This window comes from Hypanus sabinus, chromosome 11 (assembly GCF_030144855.1).
Source record: "Hypanus sabinus isolate sHypSab1 chromosome 11, sHypSab1.hap1, whole genome shotgun sequence".
Lineage (NCBI taxonomy): Eukaryota > Metazoa > Chordata > Chondrichthyes > Myliobatiformes > Dasyatidae > Hypanus > Hypanus sabinus.
Window position 1 is genome coordinate 108,047,610 of NC_082716.1, and position 22,586 is coordinate 108,070,195.

The 22,586-nt window shown below is 42.4% G+C and overlaps 2 protein-coding genes across 2 annotated transcripts in view; both read right to left on the minus strand.

The window, feature by feature from the left end:
* LOC132402265 (cytochrome P450 2C38-like) overlaps positions 1-22,586 on the minus strand; it is a 265,261-nt gene that overhangs the window by 19,299 nt on the left and 223,376 nt on the right. The window lies entirely within an intron of this gene.
* LOC132402269 (cytochrome P450 2C15-like) overlaps positions 17,022-22,586 on the minus strand; it is a 78,060-nt gene continuing 72,495 nt past the window's right edge. The window contains exon 9 of the mRNA XM_059985087.1: positions 17,022-17,523. Within this exon, the coding sequence (XP_059841070.1) occupies positions 17,342-17,523 (182 nt within the window). The 3' untranslated portion in view covers positions 17,022-17,341. The remainder of the gene's footprint in view (positions 17,524-22,586) is intronic.

The window sequence follows — 22,586 nt, forward strand, 5'->3', positions numbered from 1 at the left end:
CCCTTTCTTTCTCCCGAGGCCTCCCGTCCCATGATCCTTTCCCTTCTCCAGCTCTGTATCCCTTTTGCCAATCACCTTTCCGGCTCTCAGCTTCACCCCACCCCCTCAGGTCTTCTCCTATCATTTCACATTTCCCCCTCACCCTCCTACCTGCAAATCTCTTACTATCTTTTCTTTCAGGTAGTGCTGATGAAGGGTCTCGGCCCGAAACGTCGACAGTGCTTCTTCCTATAGATGCTGCCTGGTCCGCTGCGTTCCACCAGCATTTTGTGTGTGATGCTTGAATTTCCAGCATCTGCAGATTTCCTCGTGTTTGTTTTATTCTTAGTTGTTCTTTTCAGCCGCAGTGTAGGCTTTGTTTTCCAGTTGAGGGTTTTAGTCAAGGGCCCCTTTTGGCCTTGCGTTTATTGTTTTCTTTTTCCTTTAAACACTGTTCGCATTAAAATCTGTGAACTATTGACCTGCTTCAGTGCCTCTCATTCTGCACTTGGGCCATGTCCGAACCAGGACCCATGTCTCAACCCATACAAAGATGGACCAAGCAGAGAGAGAGCTGCTGACCTTGGCCATGAGATTCATTGGTCAGAGTGATTCGTCGAGGCAACAATGTTCCATTGGAATTCTTATGTATAAATTGTCGTTTCTGTCTTCATCGTTACAGAAGGATCTTGCCAAGTAATGGACCCAGCGAAGTTTGAACAGTGACGTTTTGACATTGCTGGCTTGAGGAGAGGATGCCTTCTATTCTCAGTACTTGTCCTGACTCTACATTCCGAGAGTCCCGAGTCGTCTACAAACCGAGCTTCTCTAGTCTACGTTGAGTTTCTCCGGTATCTGTTCCAAGCTTTAAGTCACAAGTTTCCAGTTCCCAGCTTTGTGGTCCTGTGACTCAGGTCTGCATAACAAATGAACACTTCAAGCAAGCTTATCAATTGATTTATGAAATCATCATTCAAGTCAATAGTGTAAATTCTGGAAGAGCCCTACTCTAAAAGTTGATTCCTGGTTGGAGTGTGCAAATACGCAAGTAAAGTAACCCTATCAGGAGTATTTTTAACCTCTTGACGAAAGTCATGGTACAGACTAGGAAGATTTAACTTTCATGTAGCAAATTAAACAGGTCTACAGAGAACCCGCTAGCTTAGTGATGAAAGAATCCTGTCTATGCTGCCTTGATCTGTAAAATTGAGAGTATATCCTCATTGCCTCTGGAAAAATTACGAAAGATAAAACATTGTGAACAAGATTTGAAAAGGTTCCTTCTCTAGGTTTCAAGTTTCATGCTTTCAAGGTTTCCCAAGGACTTTTCTCTATGTTCCCAAGATGTTTTTCTTCTAATTGTTTCAAAGGCTTATTCAACGTGTTTAGGGTCTTTCATTGTTCTCTCCATGTCGAGGACTCTCAAGCCTGCTTCTTGGCCCCAACTGAGGTTTCTTGACCTCACTCTGTTGGGGTTACCAGGTCTCTCAGTCTCTCTGGATCCCCAAGTCTCCTTGCCTCTCGAGTTTCCCATACCTCCCTCTCAAGTTCCCCAGGTCCCTCGAGTTATCCCTGGATCTTGAGTTTTCAGGTCTTACTGGGCCATCAGGTGCCGAGTATAGGGAGGGGAGTCCTGTAGTGACCTCTTCAGGTCTGTTCAGGGGTTCAGAGAGCATTGGGCTCTGAGGATTTCAGAGCACCTGAATAGGTTAATTATATCTTAACAACAGTTATTAATGGTTTAAGAGTTCCTTGTATTTTTCCCGAGTAACTGGCTCTTTGTAATGCGGTTTACTGGTGCTTTCTGTTTAAGTTTGTTAAGTTTACTTTGATAGGCTCAGGGATTCTGTGTTAGTTTTATTGTTGAAACAGGCCCGATTAAAAGCTCTTGTTTCTGTCTCTACATGGAAGACTTTGGCTCCGATAATGGAAGTACACACCATGGCACTTATCTACCAGCATCACTGAAGAACATCTTGGACAAGTCCTTCTTTTGGGACTTCCAGCAGACTCAGTTCTGTGGTGCCTCAGGGGATGCAGCTAGAGGGGTCCCTGTCACATTCATGGATTCGGCAGTGCAGCAAGTTCAGCAATTGCACTTGTGAATATGCACGTGTCAGCTAATTATTATTTCATTGTGATAATATTTAACTTTTGTCATGTACCCCGTGACTGGGTTAAAGAACCAGCAGAAATGGAGAACACAATGGAGTCTGGTATTGCTATAAACTAATAGTGTTTATTAGTAACTAAGCAATACAGTAATATAAATGCAATTATAATGAATAGGTTAGCAAGGATATATATACATATATGTATGGAAATAGAAACAAAACTAGGCTCTTTCAAATCTGGGGTAAATGCGTACAGTCTTACGATGTGATGAAGAGAGTTCAGTTCAGTTCGAGGTAGTTGAGTAATGGGGAGAGAGAGAGAGAGAGAGAGAGGCGAGAGGTGATGCCATCGATCTTCCCATTGTCCTCCGGAGTCCTGTTGTGGTCACCAACTGTGACCATGGTACGTACAACTGTTCTTCAGTGGTGGAAATATCACCCAGGCAAGGATGGACACACAAATATTTCCCCACCAGTCGCACCTTTTCACACTCCGAGCCCCTGATTTATTTCCCCGAGTCGATCCTCCAAAAACCCCCACCTTCTTGCGGGTGCAACAAAGCTTGTTCAGTGTCCGAACTGTGTGTCTCGTGGTGTGTCTCTCTCTGTAACAGCAGACCTGGCTTTTATCTCCCCATGTTGGACACCAGCTGTCCATCAACCTGCTCCACCCTGCTCTCCCTGCAGGAACTTTAACAAGCAGGCAAGTGACCTCGGGAAAAAGGTAAACAAGCTGGCAGAGAAACCATAGCATCAATCTTTCGAGCAGTTTCTGTCTCACTCTCTCTCTCTTAATAGCAGCACAGTTCATAGGGTCTGTTCTGGACCCCGTTTCAAACTAGGTTTTCCCATGACAGTCCATTAATTTTGTCGTAGTGTTTGCCTAGACTTGGACACAGCAATGCTTTGCTGCCTGTTTGCACTCCGCCTTGTCAGAGAAATGGGACTGTCGAGTCAACTGACTCTGAAGACTAGCGGTATTCGTTTTATTCTTCGTTGTTCTTTTCAGCCGCAGTATAGGCTTCATTTTCCATTTGCGGGTTTTAGTCAAGGGCTGTGTTTGGCCTAGCATTTATTGTTTTCTTTCCTTTTTGTTTGTATTAAAGTCTATGAATTATCTACCTGCTTCAGTGACTTTCACTCCGCACTTGGGCCATGTCTGCCCAACTCCATGGGGAGTTTAGGGAGTTAGGTGCAGAGTTAAAGGGCAAGACCTCCAGGGTTGTGATCTTAGGATTGCCACCCATACCACATGTTAGTGAGGCCAGAATTGCGAAGATACTAGTCTAATACATGGATGAGTTGGTGTAGGAGGGAGGGCATAAGATATTTGTCAAGGTGGGACGTGTATAGATGGGACAGTTTACACCTGAACTGGAGGGGGACTAAAATAACGGGAAGGTTTGTTAATACTACAAAGTGGGTTTAAACCAGAGTTGCAGGAGGATGGGAACCGATGTGCAGAACAGTTAGTGGAGAGGTTCTGGAGGCAGATTTTAATAAGACCTCAGACAAATTTAGGAATCAAGAGGTTGAGCATGGTGTGACTGATACTCTGAGCTGCGTATATTTCAAAGCAAGAAATTTCCTAGGAAAGGTGGATGATAGTGCTGAAGATGAGGTAGCTGATTTACAATTAGAGGCAAAGTGTCATGAGGGCATTCTGTTGATGGGGCAAAACTGCAGGCAGCAGGATGAGTTGCAACGTAAAAGGTGGATGAAATCAAAAAGGACTATAGGTGTTATATTTGAATGCAAACTGTATACAGAATAAGGTCAATAAACTTGCAGCACAATTGCAGATTGGCATGTATGATGTAGGCATCATTAAATCATAGCTGAAAGAAGATTATAGCTGGGAGCTTCAAGTCCATGGATACACATTGTATTGAAAGGAGATGTAGAAAGGCAGAGGGGGTGGTGTGGCACTGTTGGTATAAATATAATGAAATCATTAGAAATAGGTGACAAAGGTTCTGAAAGCATTGAAAAATTGTGGATAGAGCTAAGGAACTGCAAGGGTAAAAAGACCCTGATGGGACTTGTATACATTACCCCAAATAGTAGTAAGTATGTGGTCTACAAATAACAGCGGGAGATAAGGGCAATGTTACATTAGTCACAGGGGATTTCAATATACAGGTAGATTTGGAAAATCAGGTTGGTGCTGGATTCCAGAAGGGGTAATTTTGAGAGTGCCTACAAGATGGCCTTTTTGAGCAGCTTGTGGCTGAGCCCTCTAGGGGATCAAATATTCTCGACTGACCGTTGTGCAATAAACCAGAATTAACTAGGTAGAGCTTAAGGTAAAAGAACCCTAAGGGCCAAGTGATCATAATATGATTGAATGCACCCTGAAATTTGAGAAGGAGAAGTTAAAGTCAGATGTATCAGCATTACATTGGAGTAAAGGGAATTACAGAGACATGAGAGTGGATTTGGCCAGAATTGATTGGAAAAGAACATTGGCAGGAGTGACAGCAGAGCAGCAATGGCTGGATTTCTGGAAGCAGTTCAAAAGGCACAGGATGTATACATCCCAGGAAGGAAGAAGTATTCTATTGGAAAGATGACATAACTGTGGCTAACAAGAGAAGCCAAAGTCAACATAAAAGCTAAAAAGAGGGCTTATAATAGAGCAAAATTTAGTAGGATGTTAGAGGATTGGGAATCTTAAAAACCAACAGAAAGCAACTGAAAAATTCAATAAGAAGGTAAAGATGGAATACAAAAGTAAGTGAGCCAGTAACATTAAAGAGAATACCAAAACTTTCTTCAGATATATATCTAAAGTGTAAAAAAGAAGTGAGAATGGATAATAGACGGCTGGAAAACGATGCTGGAGAGGTAGCGATGGGAGACAAGGAAATGGAGGATGGATTGAATATGTATTTTGCATCAACCTTCACTGTGGAAGAAAGAAAATAGTATGGTGGAAGTTCTAAGTGTCAGAAATGTGTGAAGTTGCCATAACTAGAGAGAAGGTTCTTGGGAAACTGAAAAGTCTTAAGGTAGATAAGTCACCTGAATCAGATGGTAGATACCCCAGGGTTCTGAAGGAGGTGCGCAAAGGAATCGTGGAGGCATTACTAATGATCTTTCAAGAATCACTAGATTCTGGAATGGTTCCAGAAGATTGGTAAAGGTCACTCCACTCTTCAAGAAAGAAGAGTCAGAAGAAAGGAAACTATAAGCCAGTTAGTCTGACCTCAGTGGTTGGGAAGATGTTGCACTCAATCATTAAGGATGGGGTCTGAGAGTACTTGGAAGCACATGATAAAATTGGCCATAGTCAACATGGTTCAAAGGGAAAATCTTGCCTGATAAATCTGTTGGAATTTTTTGAAGAAATAACAAGCAAGATAGACAAAGGAGAATCGGTTGATGTTGTGTACTTGGATTTTCAGAAGGCATTTGACAAGGTGCCACACATGAGGGTGCTTAACAAGCTATGAGCCCATGGTATTACAGGAAAGAATCATGGATAAAGCAGTGGCTGGTTTGCTGGAGGCAAAGAGTGGAAATGAGGGAGCCTTTTCTGGTTGGCTGGCAGTGACTAGTGCTTCACAGGGGTCATAAGATATAGGAGCAGACTTAGTATTAGGCCATTTAGCCTGTTGAGTCTGCTCCACCATTTCATCATGGCTGCTCCATTTCCCTCTCAGCCCCAATCTACTTTCTTCCCATATCCCTTCATGCTGTGACTAATCAAGAATCCATCAATCTCTGACGTAAGTTTTCCCAATGACTTGGCCATCATCACCACCTGTGGTGACACATTCCACAGTTTTGCCTCTCTCTGGCTAAAGAAATTCCTCCTCATTTCCTCTATTGAGGCTGTGATCTCTGGTCTTGGACTCCCTCACCATAGGAAGCACCCTCTCCATATCCACTGCATTTAGGTTTTTCAACGTTCAATACACTTCAGTTAGATCACCCTCTCATTCTTCTGAATTTGAGTGAGTACAGGCCCAGAGCCATCAAACGCTCCTCATATGACAAGCCTATCAATCCCGGAATCATTTTCGTGAACCTCCTTTGAACCGAAATAAGGTCCTTTCAGCTGATTGATAAGTATATAAAGGCCAACCTTTTGGAGGACATGCCACAATCAACAGCATACTGATGATGTCTCCTTGCATGTTTGAGAAGAACTCAACCCTATCATCAACCACCCGAGCTACACGTTGTACTGCTTTGAATCCTCTCCAATGTCAGCACATCATTTCTTAGATAGGGACCCCAAAATTGCTCATAATATTCTAAGTGAGGCCCCATTAGTGCCTTATAAATCTTCAACATTACATTCTTGCTTTTGTATTCTAGTCTTCCCGACGTGAATGCCGACGCCACATTTGCCTTTCTTGCCATAGAATCAACCTGTTAGGGTGCATTGTTATGCTTTTCCAGATTTCCCTCCCTTTACTTGCACCCTGAGTTGAAGGTAATGGTCCAACAGATCCCACAGTTCCACTGGGAGGTGTTGAGATATCAGGAGGAGGGAAATAAGCAAGTAGAATTTGAAGTTGCCACAGTTGTTCTCATCAACTAACTTTCCTGATCTCCTGCAGGTGGTTTACCTCACCCGAAGGGAATGCTTATTGAGAAGCTACCTGATTGGCTGGAGAAGTACACAAAGAGAATATCATCCATGCAGCTTTTCACAGGGAAAGTTGCTAATCACGTTTTGGTTAATGAATACAACCCTGGTGAAGGAATCATGGTATTATCAAAATATACATTAATTGTTTCACATGCTTTTCATTTTAATTATTGCAGAACTGTAAATTCATATTGCTCAGATAAAGTTCAAAGTCCAAAGTAAATTTTGTTATCAAAGTACACGTATGTCACCACATAGAGCCCTGAGATTCGTTTTCCTGTAGGCATGCTCAGCAAATCTATAGAATGGTAACTGTAAAGAGGATCAATGAAAGATAAAGTAGAAGGTAGAAGACAACAAACGGTGCAAATGCAAATATATGTAAATAGCAATAAATAACAAGAACATCAGATAGTGAAATAAAGAGTCCTTAAACTGAGATCTTTGGTTACAGGAACATCTTATTGGAGACAGAGAGGAGTACTTGGGGACAGAGAAGAGTGGTTGGGGACAGAGAGGAGTTATTGGGGTTGGGGACAGAGGGGAATGGTTGGGGTTGGGGAAGGAGAGGAGGGTTAGGGACAGAAAGGAGTGGTTGAGGATGGGGCCAGAGAGGAGTGGATGGGGATGAGCTACAGAGAAGAATGGATGGGATTGGGGAACGGAGAAGAGTGGTTTGAGGTGGGAGACAGGGAGGAGTTGTTGGGGTTAGAGGACAGTGAGGAGGGTCAGGGACTGAGATGTGTGGTGAGGGTTGGGGGACTGAGAGGAGTGGTTGACAATGGTGGACAAAGATGAGTGTTTGAATTTGGGGATCATGGATGTCATTACAAGAAAAAAAGCGACTTCCCCCTTCCCTGCACAACAAGAATGGGTATGCAATCATCAACCCCAAAGCCCTCTTCCCTGTACAAAATGTCACAAGTACATTGGTCCCGAAGTACCCCTCTCCCCGCATGAAAAAGTCAACAAAAACACAAGAACATCAACCCCTATATCCCTTTTGCTTGCACATAAAAAACGAGAAAGAACAGGCAGAAACATAGAGTATAAAAATCTATGACTGAAAAAAGTCCATAGTCCAAATCCATTTCTATATCCATATCCAAAACACAGAAAACCTCAGTACCATCCTTCAGGCACAGTGACAGAGGTACATTTTACCACAGCCACCCCTTTCTCGTACTCATTACCACCTTCTGGGTGGTTGTCCAACAGGAGGAGATCTGTATGAGAGTGGAAAAGCTGTTGCACTGGGGTAGTTGCACTCTCTCGACTTTGGAAGTCAGGATGCAGTGGCAAGAACAATCATCATAAGCTGGGGTCTTCCTTGGTTGCAGTGGATGATAATGATGCCTTCTGTGCCTTGTCATGCCTTTTGCTCTGCACAGACCATTGCATAACGGCCTTCCTGGTTGTTGAATCTCACTGTAGATCTTATCCACCCAGACTGCTTGAGCTGGTTTCACATGCGAGGACAGGCACATCCCTATTCCATCGGGGTATGAGTCCCGCCGGCTACCCTCACCTGCTTTAGCCCGTCTGTTGAAGCGCGGAGTACCAGGTGCAGCCGCTGTCGCATGCAAACAGCAACACAGAGCCACAGGTGAGAGCAGAGTGTGTGTGGGGACCACAAGTGAGTGAGCTGCCCCAGATTGGACAGGATCAGCCCCTTCACCAGAGGTGCTATCCATCCCTGGATATCCCATACAACCCACCAAAATGAAGCAATATTAAATGCTCAAATGTGAAGTAAGTTTCACCTTAATTATATCACTTGTAAGTGCCGTGGCATGGATTTCTAATAAGCAGTTCCTATTACAGCAATGTATTTTATACATAATTTATATATTTGTTTATATTTAAATTCATATAAAATTGAAGAGGGAAGATTATTTCTATTTGTTAAATGTATATTGAAAGATACAGTGAAATATGTTTGTGTCAATGACCAACACAGTCCAACTATGTACTGGGGCAGCCCACAAGTGTCACCACACTTCTGGCACCAGTATAACATACCGACATCTTACTAACTCTAACCTGTACAGCTTTGAAATGTGGGAGGAAACCCATGTGGTCAACATGCAAACTCCATGTGCTTGGTGGCGAAGACATTGATGCCCACTGTTGTAACTGTGAACAAAGTCACTGGAAAAGACACTGACGCTGGTGGATATGGAAACCTTTATTCTAGCAAACCGAGTATGCAGGTATCTACTATGTTTTCTTTCAATTACATACAGTTTTCAAACACCTTCTTCTCACCCTCATTCCAGACACCCAAAATGACTCTGGACTGCATTCATGCATATGCAGGTATCTGAGGTCCAAGTGGAATGTTCCTTTGTTTGTGATTGAGCCCAACCTGCAGCTCCAGGAAGCCCATTGTTCTGAGCTGTGTATTAAATTCAATCTCCAATCCACATTCAAAACCAAAGACTGATTGCTAGAGAAATTAATATTTGCTATATATCCTAACTGGAGAATACACCCTAACACCCTCAGCTCACTAACCCTGACATGGACGTTGTTGAAATGTGGGAGGAACCCATGTGGTCAACGTAGAAACTGCTTACAGACAGCAGCAGGAATTGCTGGTGCTGTTGTGTTAAATCAGTTTTTGTTTTTGTCCTTGTAGCCTCACGAGGATGGTCCTTTGTACTTTCCAACCGTGACCACTATAAGCCTTGGCTCTCAAACTCTACTAGATTTCTATCATCCCATTACAAAAGACAATGAAAAGGGAGAGGTTAGTAACATTTATCTTCATCATTACTTTTGCTATGTCATGTTTATATGATGGAAACATTTTCAATATTTCATCTTACCTGGATTTGACACAATGTCAAGATTATAGAACAGTACAGCACCAGAACAGGCCATTCAGTCCACAATTTTTAAGACCATAGACAATAGGTGCAGAAGATAGAGGATTGGGAAGTTTTTAAAGACCTACAAAGAGCAACTAAAAGTCATTAGAAGGGAAAAGATGAAGTTTGAAAGCAAATCATATCAAAGTGGATAGTAAAATTTTTTCAAGTATGTTAAAAATAAAAGATGAGAGTAGATATAGGACCACTAGAAAGTAAGGCAGTAGAAATAATAATGGGGGACAAGGAGATGGCTGATGTACTAAGTGAGTATTTTTGCATCTGTCTTCACTGGATGACACTAGCAGTATGTCTGATGTTGTGTGCAGAGGAAGAGAAGTGGGTGCAGTTACTGTTGCAAGAGAGAAGGGGCTCAAAAAGCTGAAAGACCTAAAGGTACATAGTTCACCTAGACTGGAGGGACTGCACCCTAGGGTTCTGAAAGAGGTAGCAGTAGAGATTGTGGTGGCATTAGAAATGATCTTTCAAAAATCATTGGACTTTGCTATGGTGCCAGAGGACTGGAAAATTGCAAATGTTACTCCACTCTTTAAGAAAGTAGGAAGGCAGCAGAAAGGAAATTGTAGATCAGTTAGCCTGACCTCAGTGGTTGGGGAAATGTTGGAATCAATTGTTGAGTTCGTGGTGACACAGGACAAGATAGTAAAAAATCAGCATGGTTCCTTCAGAGGAAACCCTGTCTGACAAACCTGTTGGAATTCTTTGAGGAGATTACAAGTAGGATAGATAAAGGGGATACAGTGGATGTTATATATTTGGACTTTCAGAAGGCCTTTAACAATGTGCCACACATGATGTTGCTTACTAAGTTAGAGCCTATAGTATTACAGGAAAGTTACTAACATGGTTAGAGCATTGGCTGATTGGTAGGAGGCAGCAAGTGGGAATAAAAGGATCCTTTCCTGGTTGGCTGCCAGTGACTAGTGGTATTCCGCAGGGGATGGTGTTGGGACCACTTCTTTTTATGCTGTATATAAATGATTTAGATGATGGAATAGATGGCTTTGTTGCCAAGTTTGTAGATGATACAAAGATTGGTGGAGGGGCATTTAGTGTTGAGGAACAGGTAGGATGCAGAAGGACTTGGGTGGATTAGGAGAATGGGCAAGAAAGTGGCAGATGAAATACAATGTTGGAAAATGCATGGTCTTGCGCTTTGGTAGTAGAAATAAATGTGCAGTCTATGTTTTAAATGGGAAGAAAATCTAAACATCTGATGTGCAGAGGGACTTAGGAGACTTTGTGCAGAACACCCTGAAGGTTAACTTGCAGGTTGAGTCGGTGGCGAAGAAGGCAAATGTCGTGTTAGCATTCATTTCAAGAGGTCTAGAATACGAGAGCAAGGATGTGATTCTGAGGCGTTAGAAGGCACTGGTGAGGCCTCACCTTCTGTGTTATGAAGTTTTGGGCCCTTATCTTAGAAAAGATGTGCTGGCATTGGAGAGCGTCCAGAGGAGTTTCACAAGGGTGATTCCAGGAATGAAAGGGTTATCATACGAGGAACATTTGATGACTCAGCGTCTGTACTCGGTGGAATTCAGAAGCATGACGGGGGGATTGCATTGAAACCTTTTGAATGTTGAAAGGCCTAGACAGAGTAGATGGGGAAAGGACGTATCACATGGTGGGAGAGTCTAGGACAAGAGGGCACAGCCTCAGGTTAAAGGAGTGCCCTTTCGAAACAGATGCGGAGAAATTTGTTTAGCAAAAGGGTGGTGAATTTGTGGAGTTTGTTGCCACATGATGCTGCAAAGGCCAGGTCGTTGGGTGTATTTAAGGCAGAGAATGATAGGTTCTTGATTGGACATGACATCAAAGGTTACGGGCAAAATGTCCGGGAACTGAGGCTGAAGAGGGGAAGAGAAAAGGATCAGCCATGATTGAGTGGTGAAGCAGACTCGATGGGCCAGACAGCCTAATTCTGCTCCTATGTCTTATTGTCTAATGGTCTTAAGTGCATCACTAGAGGTACTGGGTAGAATCCTTTCTCTCTTCCCTGCCATGGTAACTGTAGAGTTGTGCTACAAAAGTACAAACAGAGTGGCATCAAAAATTGAGGCAGCATGTTAGTGTAATGCTATAGAACTTCAGACACCCAACTGCTGACTGCCCGGAGTTTGTATATCCTTCCTGTGACTGCGTGGATTTCCTCTGGATGCTCCAGTTTCCTCCCACATTCCAAAGATAAACAGGTCAGTAGGTTGATTGGACACATGGGTGTGTAATTGGTATCATTGGGCTGGAAGGGCCGTTACCATGCTGTATCTCTACATAAATTATCATAATCAATCTAGCCCTTAATTGTCAATTTCATAACTAAATAACTTGCACTGTATTGTACAAGCGTGGACAGTTCTAAAATTTGATCCTGTTATAATTACTATTCTATAGATTTGCTGAGTATGCCCACAGGAAAATGAATCTCTGGATTCTATGTGGTGACAAATATGTACTTTGAAAATAAGATTTACTTTGAACTTTTAACAATCTAGTTAGCGTTAACTATCAGACATTGGATCATTGACTTCCCCAGCAATCTTTCAAACACTCGCAGACCCAAGGCTTCAGTCATTGGGCCTCAACCTTTGGACTTTCAATCTACCCTGCACTTGCCAATGACAATGAAATGAAATCCCAAATTCTGGGCCTTAAACTCGGGTCTCACTGCCTTGTGTGCCTGGAATGTCATTGGCCCTCGTGCCTCCTGTCTGCACAGAACTCCACTGCCAGAAAATGCTGCTGATCTATTCTCATTTACCTTAGGGTGGGGGCCACCAGCCTTTGTCCTCTCTGGTCTGCCAGACCGACATTCAACCTCAGGAACTATGTAAGTAAATTCCACACATTTATTTATTTAGAGATACAGCTCGGTAATGGGCCCTTCCAGCCCAACAGGCCGAGCCACCCAACTACACGCATGTGACCAATTAACCTACTAACCCATGTATCTGGAATGTGAGTGGAAACTGGAGCACCTGGAGGAAACCCACGCAGTCATGGGGAGAACGTGCAAACTGCTTGCAGTGACCCCAGGTTGCATTACTGATGATCTGTACCAGTGCACACCCGGTTCATTAAGCCAATTACAGTTGGACCACGTTCAGGAAAGGCACGGCCCAGATTAAAGTGGCTCCACTACCCTATCTGCCACAGCCCCACATACCTCACAAACTAAACTCCACAACTTTATATCTCCCAGCCACACATGTACATCCACCAGCCCTACCCTCAAACCTAATCCTCAGTACCAAGGGGGCGCACACCACCACTAACCCTAGGTGCACCTCATTTAACCATGGCCACATCTTTTCAAACCCAATGATGTGTGAGGAGGAGGAAGATCCAATAAAGACAAGTGTTGGATGTGGTTAATGAAGGTGTGGGCCAGATGAAAGTGGCAGGGTTATGTGACACTGATTCTGGTAGACAATAGTTATCAGACATTGGATCTTTGACTTCCCCAGCAATCTTGCAAACACTCGCAGACCCAAAGCTTCAGTCATTGGGCCTCAAGGAGCACTACAGGGGTGATTCTCCCACTACCTACATACTCTCAACCCTGACTGACCAAACAAAATTGTTATGGAAACGGCAATGAAGAATCCCTCTGCATGTGAGTGTGACAGAATACCCGAGTCTCCATCTGGACTTGTGTGACTGACACTAGTGAAACCTCAGGGACGGGGAGTGACTGACATGATGAAGGAAGCCCCGAACACCACCGGAGATGGAGGAGCTTCATTGCTGCTCTAAATGCTGGCGGTGTAATGGGCAGTCAGTCAGTAAGTAATGTTACTGTGTACAACAGGCTGTCCTGAAATACACACCAACTAGTCTGGCATGGTTTAATAAATTAGTGTAAGAAATTGCTTATCATATGTACTGACTTTAATATAAATGCTTGTGGTCATGAGTTTTGACAAGTTAGGTTTTATTTATTTAGTGTAATCAGTAAATACACGTCTTGACTTATTAAAATTTAATGTGGTTTTCCATCACCTTGTCTGAGATGCTGAAGTGTTGGAATGGGCAGTAGTTTTGATGGACTGTTGATGATGGTCTCTGCAAGATTTGCTGTTGCTTACATGGTGGGGGGGGGGGGGGGTTGATGCCTTTGCTGGAGCAAGTGGGGGGAAGGGGAGGGTTGATGATTTTGCTGCTGCTTGTTAGGGGGAGGGAGGCTTTGGGGTTCTAACGTTTTCTGTCATTCATTCTTTGGGTTTTTCTGTTTTGTTGATGTCTGTGAAGAGTAAGAATTTCAGGTTGTGTACTGTATACACTCTATTAAATTGTAACATTGAACCATGACTCTTTTAAACATTAATGGATTTCCAGCTTAAACAGAGCAACCACCCATCTCACTGTTGCCATGGGAACATCTCATGTTTTTCTGTGTGACCAAATAGGGAAGTATCATCACTTTAAGTGTTAAATGTGTTTAAAGAATATTTAATACAAATATTATGATAAATTCAATACACAGACAATAAACAACATGTTGATTATAAAGTGAAATTTTAATAACAACAGTGGTTTGAAAATATCCTGTGGTTCCTGAATAACTGACACAAGATATACATTTTTTTTAATATCAGGGCCACATCAGCAGATGAAAGATTTGTGTTTTTTTTCCACATTTACATCGAAGCAGAGTGAAATATGTCGTTTGCCTCAATGACCATCACAGTCAGTGGATGAGCTAACACCCACACCTCACGAAGCCTAACCTGTATGTCTTTGGTTTGTGGGAGGAAACCAGAGCACCTGGAGGAAACCCGTGTGACGACAGGGAGAATGTCCAAACTCCCTGCAGACAGCGGTGGGAAATGAAGCAGGTCACTGGTGCAGTAATAACATTATGTTGTTGTGCTACACATTAATGTTCCTGAGGATGTCAACCTCTGTTTACTGACCAGAGCCATTTCAACACTCAGTCTGGGATTGCTGACTCTGGGACACTGTTGTGCGCTGCTTCACTCGCTGTGTCACCGGGTGAACTGATGCCCTTTTGAGACACGTCATCAGTTTAGATGTCAGGTGATGTCAGGACACTGATAGAATAATCAACAATCTTGTAAAGAAAGCTTTTGGCACATTGGCCTTCATAAATCAATGTATTGGGTACAAGATTTGGGCTGTTATGTTAAAGTTGTACAAGATGTTGTTGAGACCTAATTTGGAGTATTGTGTGCAGATTTGGTAACCTAACTACAGGAAAGATGTAAACAAGTTGGAAGTACAGAAAATATTTACAACGATGTTGTCAGGTCTGGTGGACCTGAGATACAAGGGAAGTTTGAATAGCGAAGGACTGTGTTCCTTTGAATGTAAAAGATTGAGAGGAGATTTGAGAGAGATGTACAAAATTATGAAGAGTATACAGTGGCTTTTTCCACTGAGGTCGGGTAGGACCACAACCGGAGGTCAATGGGTTAAAGGTGAAAAGCTGAAGGGGAATGAAGGGAAACTCCTTCACTTAGAGGGTCATGAGAACCTGGAATTAGTTGCCAGCACAAATGCATGTGGGCTGGATTTCAACATTTGGATATGTCCATGGACAGTAGGGGTATGGAGGAGTATGGTTTTGGTGCAGATCGATCGGAGTAGGCCGGTTAAATGGTTTTAGCATGGACTAGATGGGTTGCAAGGCCTGTTTCTGTGCTGTACTTCTATATAAATCTAATCTCCATTATTGTTCCATCCTCCTGATGTGAACCTGAGACACAGGTCTCTAGGCTCTCCCACTTTCAACTTCCTGCATGGTCTGAATAGACCTGTGATGTCTGAGCAGTGTATCTCTGCTTCAGCAGACGTTTGCACCTGTAACAATTCTGCTGGTGAGTGGTCTGGGCATACACTGCATCACTTCATACAGGTGAGCCGTCTTGTGCCGGGGGGCATCCCTGTTCCCGTGCAGAACAGGTATCTACTGACACGTCACAGTCCCTTTGCTCCTGGAGGACCACAATTTGCTTATGGGAATGTCCCTGTCCACCAAGAGCAGAAAATGTGTTTCTGCTGAATGATTCCTCACAACATCTAGCTACTGCTGTGTGACGAAGGTCAGAGATCTAGTCTGATCAACAGAGACAGGAGGACAGTTGTCTCCACTGTAGCTGTTACCATACAAGAAAGTGCACACAATGTCCAGAGTGAAAGGGGTGAGCAGGACTCCACAGACTCTCCATAGGGTGCAGGAAGATACACTCTTCCACCCTCCTTGCTATCTCCTGAATTCTGTCAACTAGCCTGATGGAGATCTCACCAACTCAGTATGCATCGCTAATCAGTTTCTGCAAGAAAACATCTTAAGTGGCCCTCAGCTGAAGCTCTATTGTAACGTTTGTGTGTGACACACACTGCAAGCCCATCAATGTGGAAAGGTCTCAACAGAGTGAATGTCATGAGGTTGTTTCCTATGGTGGGGAAGTTTAAGACCAGAGGGTACAGCTTCAAAATAGAAGGACATCTTTTTAGAATGGAAATGAGATGGAATTTCTTCAGACAGTGGTGAATCTGTGAAATTCCTGGAGGCCAAGTCATTAGGTATATTTAAGGCAGAGATGGATAGATTGGTGATTAGTCAGGGCATGAGGGATATGGGGAGAAGACAGGAGATAGGAGCTGAGAAGGGAATGGATCAGCCATGTTGAGATGGTGGAGCTGATTTAACAGGCCAAATGACCTAATTCTACTTCTATATCTTATGGTCTATTTCATCACCACATGCAACCAGGTTCCCAAACCTAGTCCCTACCCTCTCTCCACTTTCTCACATACTCTCTGGCTTCAAGCACCCAGATATTCAGCTGAGCTCCAAACCAAATGGTCTTTTGAAGATGGGGGTCAAACCTCTTCAGTATTAGAGCTGCACTCACTGGGTGTGTGACAAAGAATCCCACTCTTCTCTGATGTAATGACAACTTGACTTCCAGCTACAGAAGATGCAGAGGCATCAGGGGAATTGAACCAAAGAGTTTAAAAAAAAGTGCATTATGCTTCTAGTGGTAACATAGGACTGCATGTGGACTCCAGCTCCAGATTTCTGTGGGGGGAGGGGTTTGCTCACAAAGGCTTCCCCATGAGTGGGTATAACTGCAAGGCAGCAGGGGTTTGAGGTCACGTGTTTTGCTTCTCCCAGATGAGTTGCCAACCACAGCTGATGAGCCCCATCCACTCAAAATGTTTGTATATTTCATTGCACATATTTACGTAATAATCACTGTTAAAATGACACGAATCGTGGATAATAATAAACATGAGAAATTCTGTAGATGCTTGAAATCCAAAGGAATACATAGAACATGCTGGAGGAGCTCAGCATGTCACATAGCAGTTATGGAAATGAATAAACAGCCGTCATTTCAGACTTTGGCTCTCCTTCGGCTCTAGAAAGGAAGAGGGAAGACACCAGAATAAGTAGGTGGAGGGGAAGGAGGAGAGCTAGTAAGTGATAGGTGAAGCCAGGTGTGTAGAAAAGATAGTCTGGAGAGGAAGGAATCTGATAGAAGAGGAGAATGGACCATGGGAGAAAGGGAAGGTTGGAGGCTACTCAGATGGAAAATAAGCTGTTTCTCCACCCGGAGGGTTGTCACACCTTGGCATGAAGTGGCTGTGAACTGATATGTTGGACTAAAGTGAGAATGAGTAAATGGTAAATCACTAAATTTTGAGATGTTAAAGATATACAGTACAAGGAACTAAATAAGTTTTTAACATCACCTCCTACAATTCAAGAGGCTCCAGGTGATTTAGCAAGGGATAGCATAGAATTTGTACACACGGGGTATAGTCAGAAATCCACATAAATCTGGTGAGGTGTCGATATCCTTTCGATCGATGACAGTCTTGAAGATAAAGTTCTGCAGGAGAGTGGTCAAAAAAAGGAAAAGTTCCATGTGAGCCAAGGATTCTCCTGGGCACGCTCTTTTGCCTACAAAAGTACAAAGACATTCTTGAAGAAAAATCTGTAAAGGTTGTTTACAGCACTCTGCATTTAATTACTTAAAATATACTTTAATAAAAAATGGAGACATTTCTCCTGTTCCTCAGGTTCTTCTTGGTAAGATTAGAGATAGTTAATAAATATTTAGAAATTTGGCCTGTCCCCTAAAACCCTCACTAATTTTTATAGATGCACCGTAGAAAGCATTCTTCTAGGGTGTATCACAACCTGCTGTGGAAGTTGTCCTGTCCAAGACCAGAATAAGCTGCAGAAGGTCGTGAACATAACCCACCAGCACATCAGACAAACCAATTTTCAATCCTTGGATTCACTTTATTCCACTTCATAATAATCCATAGGAGTGGATTTTTGAGATATCTTGTGGAACCACTTTTATAGGCCTTGCCTGAGTATGTTGTGTGGTAACCACTGGAAGATGATATTCCTGTGACGGGTCACTTTCGGTGATAATTCGTATACAGATTTGGAATGCCATGACAGACAAAATCTACGGTGACTGTTATCTTTTTTTTTTACCAGCGTGGAACCTGTGGAATACTTGCCATCTCATCCATCATTTATTCTGTGGATTACTGAACTTCCTTGCCATTTCAAGTCTTGAAGCCTTATTTCCTCAAGCTCAATAGTTTGGGAGTTATATTTACACATAACACTTAACATTTGTTTATCTTGGTTAAGTTACTATATGATAAGTAGATACTAATAAAGATAGTGGTTTTAACATTAAAACCAGACTCCATGTGTAATCTATTGCTGCTGGTTTGTTTCTGAAACGTTACGGTTAGTAACAAAATTGGGAGCTTGTCCATGATATGAACAAAATTGGAGCTTATTGATTGATTATCAATCTCATTGGCTACTTCCCTTTTGTTTGAATTGTGTGTGGGAATCATCGGGAATGGATATTGGTAAATGTCTGGCATTGCTAACCCCTGAGGCATTAGGAGATGCCAGAAAGGATGACTTTTTGGCTATTGCTAAAAAGCTGCAACTTACTGCGGTAAGGCCGGCTATGAAAAGGGCAGTGATTCAGAGGAGAATAACTGAGTATTGTGTATCTACGAAGAAGTTTGAGGTGGAGATGTTAGAAATATTTCCTGAAAGTAAACTAGTTGATCCTGCACTCGAGTTATGGCTGGAACAATTAAGGTTTGACCGAGAGAAACTTCAGCATGAAGCTGAGGAAAATGAAAGACAAAGACAGTTCGATGCTGAGGAAGCAGAAAAACAAAGGAGGTTTGAGCTAGAGAAGATAGAGAAATTGCAGCAAGGGGATCCAGAGTTTGACACTGGTGATAAGTTTGTGGCCAGTCTGGAGGTTAAATTGGTTCCTCCATTTGATGAGGCTGAGGTTGATAAATACTTCCAGCATTTTGAGAAAGTTGCTCAGTCTACAGTGGCCAGAAGGAAGCTGGCCTCTCTTGTTACAAAGTGTAATTAAAGGAAAAACTCAACAAGCTTATTCTGCCCTACCAACTGAAGATGCAGCTAATTATGAGACAGTAAAACAGGCAGTACTTAAAGCCTATGAGTTTCTTCCAGAAGCCTATAGGCAAAAGTTTAGAAATTTGAGGAAATCTGTGAAACCGAATTAGGTGGAATTTGCTTCTGAAAAGTTTGTGTGTTTTGACTGCTGGTGCACATAAAAATGTGAATGATGATTTTAACAGCTTGAAGGAGTTGGTTTTAATTGAAGAATTTAAGAGGTGAGTTCCTAATGACATAAAGGCAAATTTAGATGAAAAGGATGCTGCCACTTGCAGGAGTCTCCTAGATTAGCAGATGAGTTTGCTTTAACCCACAAGGTTAAGTTTACCCCGAGAAAGAGCTTCCAAAAGAGTAGCGTAGATAGTCAGGGTAAAGCAGAAATAAAATCTGGGACTAGTGACAACGGTAAGGATGAAGGCAAGCAGTTGAAAGAGAAACATTCTGGTCTCACTTGTCATTATTGTAAGAGAACTGGTCATGTAATGGCTAATTGTTGCATCCTTGTATGTTCAGTCACTTATATTGGACAGTGTTGTAAAGTTTAGTGATGATACTGACACTGGTGAGGTAAATCTTATTAAAGGCATCGGGGGGGGGGGGCATTGTTTCTGTGCCGCTGCACAAGGTAACTTTAGAGTCAGGGTTGGTTTAGGGACCTGTTAAGATAGGACTATGCTCCAGTTTACTGGTGGAAAATGTAATGTTTCTTGGTTGTTAGGGAATGACCTGGCAGGTGAAAAAGTTGTTGCTGCAATGCAGTTGACAACTAAGCCAACCACTGATGACGCACAGATGGATTCTCCCATTTATCCCTCCTGCACAGTAACTCGAAGTATGGCTAAGAAGTCAGCCAATGCAGATAGTTCTGTGCAGCATGATTCTGCTACCCATGATAGCCAGAGTCAGGATTCAGGTTTTGATGACTTGTCAGGGACTTTTCTGCCTTTATTGTTTCAGCAGGATCCAGGTATTAAATCTGACGAGAAAGATTTATCTCTATCTAGGAAGGAGTTTATAGCCGAACAGAACCGAGGCCCTGAGATTGAAGCTTTAAAAGGACAAGCTCTCTCAGATGATGAGATTAAGAAAGTGGCAGTTGGGTATTATATCCAAGATGGAGTGTTAATGAGGAAGTGGAGACCACCTGAAATACCTGCAAGTGAGGAGTGGGCAATTGTTCACCAGGTTGTAGTTCCCCAAGTCGATAGGAATGAGATATTAACTTTGGCCCATAGTATGACCTTAGGTGTCCATCTTGGTGTAAATAAAACTGAACAAGATTTCAAAACAATTTTTCTGGCCTAGTCCGAGGAAAGATGTTGTGACCTTTTGCCAAACCTGTCACACTTGTCAGGTTGTGGGTAAACCTAATCAAGTTACTCCAGTGGCCCCACTGAAGCCTATTCCTGCATTTGGTGGACCCTTTTCTAAAGTTATTGCGGATTGTGTTGGCCCATTGCCAAAGGCTAAAGTTGGCCATCAGTATTTGCTAACTATCTTGTGCAAAGCATCCAGATTTCCAGAAGCCATACCTCTCAGGAATATGAAGGCTAAAACTGTGTCAAAGGCTCTCAAAGTTTTTCACTTTATTTGGTTTGCCTAAAGAAATCCAGTTTGATCAAGGAAGTAATTTTAGATCTGGATTATTTCAGCAGGTAGTTTATGAACTGGCAGCCAAGCAAATTACATTGTCTGCATGTCATCCAAAATCACAAGGGGCTTTAGAAAGATTCCAGGTGGGAGATAAGGTGCTGGTGCTATTTCCAATATTGACTAACCCATTTCAAGCAAAATTTCATGGACGGTATGAAAAGTCAAAAGTAAAGTGTGAATTTTGTAGTCAAAACACCCGATCGACGAAAGTCAGCACAGGTGAACACAGGTGACAGCACATATAAACATGTTGAAACCATATTATGAAGAGCAGGCACCATCTGTAAGCATTGTTGTCAAAACAAATGAGTCTGGCAACCCTGGGAACCAATTAATTGATTCATCTGAGGTTTATTCTAAATCAAACATTACCACAGTCAGACTAACAAACTCGAGAGTTTTAGAAAATATTGATAACAAGTTGGCCCATTTGCAGCCACAGCAACAACAAAAAATGAAGGCATTAATTTTGAAGTTTAAAGACTTATTTCCCAATCCTCGAAGGAGAACCACAGTCGCATCACATGACATGGATGTCAGTCATGCCAAGCCCATAAAATAACACCCATATCGCATGAACATAGAAAAATGCAAACTGGCTGAACAAGAAGTTGAGTATATGTTAGAAAATGGTATTATTAGGCCTTCAACTTCAGATTGGAGTTCACCTTCTGTTATCGTGCCTAAACCAGATGGTAGCATTAGGTTTTGCACTGACTATAGGAAGGTGAATGCTGTAACAAAAACAGATGCTTATCTCATCCCCAGGGTGGATGATTGTATAGACATGGTTAAGGAAAATGGTTAATCGGACTCCAGTTCAACAACAAAGTCTGATTTTGCAAGAATATGATCTTATGATAACTCACATTAAAGGCAAAGATAATATAATTGCCAATTGTCTTTCCAGATGTTAAGCTTATAATGTATTTTAATAGTGGAGTAGAATCTGGTATTTGTATACGTTTCTGCAATATGTTATGTGTTAATTAAAAATGTACTGTTTCACATTGTAGGTTGCAGTTAAAATTTTGCTCTGGCAGATCAAAATTTTTCTTTGGGGGGGGGGGAAGAGTTACAAACCCGCAGGTTTCATTTACTGTGGATTGTCACTTTAAGTGCCTAAGTGAGGCGGGACTATGATTTCAGTCATTAGCTGACACTGCTAACTGTGGGCTTAAAGAGGGAGGGAGGGAGAGAGACAGTCATAGTCGGGAGAGAGAGGAGACTGGACAGACAAGCTGAAACTTCGGCTCGTCACTGCTGTGGTTTGGAACTCTTCGATGCCCAAAAGATTGGGTTAAACATCAGCACACAGTGCACAATGAATGTGTGTTGGTCACTTTGTAATAATCCATAGGAGTGGATTTTTGGGATATCTTGTGGGACCACTTTTGTAGCCCTTGCCTGGGTATGTTGTGTGGTAACCACTGGAAGATGATACTCCTGTGACAGGTCATTTTCAGTGATAATTCGTATATAGATTTGGAATGTCATGACAGACAAGATCTATGGCAACTGTTATCTTGTTTTACTGGTGTGGAACTGGTGGAATACATGCCATCTCTCTCCATTACCACGTGGATTACAAATATCTCTCTTCCATCATTTATTCTGTGGATCACTGAACTTTCCTACTTTACCATCTCAAGACTAAGCCTTATTCCCTCAAGCTCAATAGTTTGGGAGTTATATTTACACCCATATATACACATAACACTGTTAACTTTTGTTTATCTTGGTTAAGTTACTATATGATAAGTAGATACTAATAAAGTTAGTGGTTTTCTAAATTCTCCATGGCTTCTGACAACTTTGGACTCGCCATCAACATCAAAAAGACCAAAGTCATGCATCAGCCTGCACCTCATGCACCGTACACAGTATCA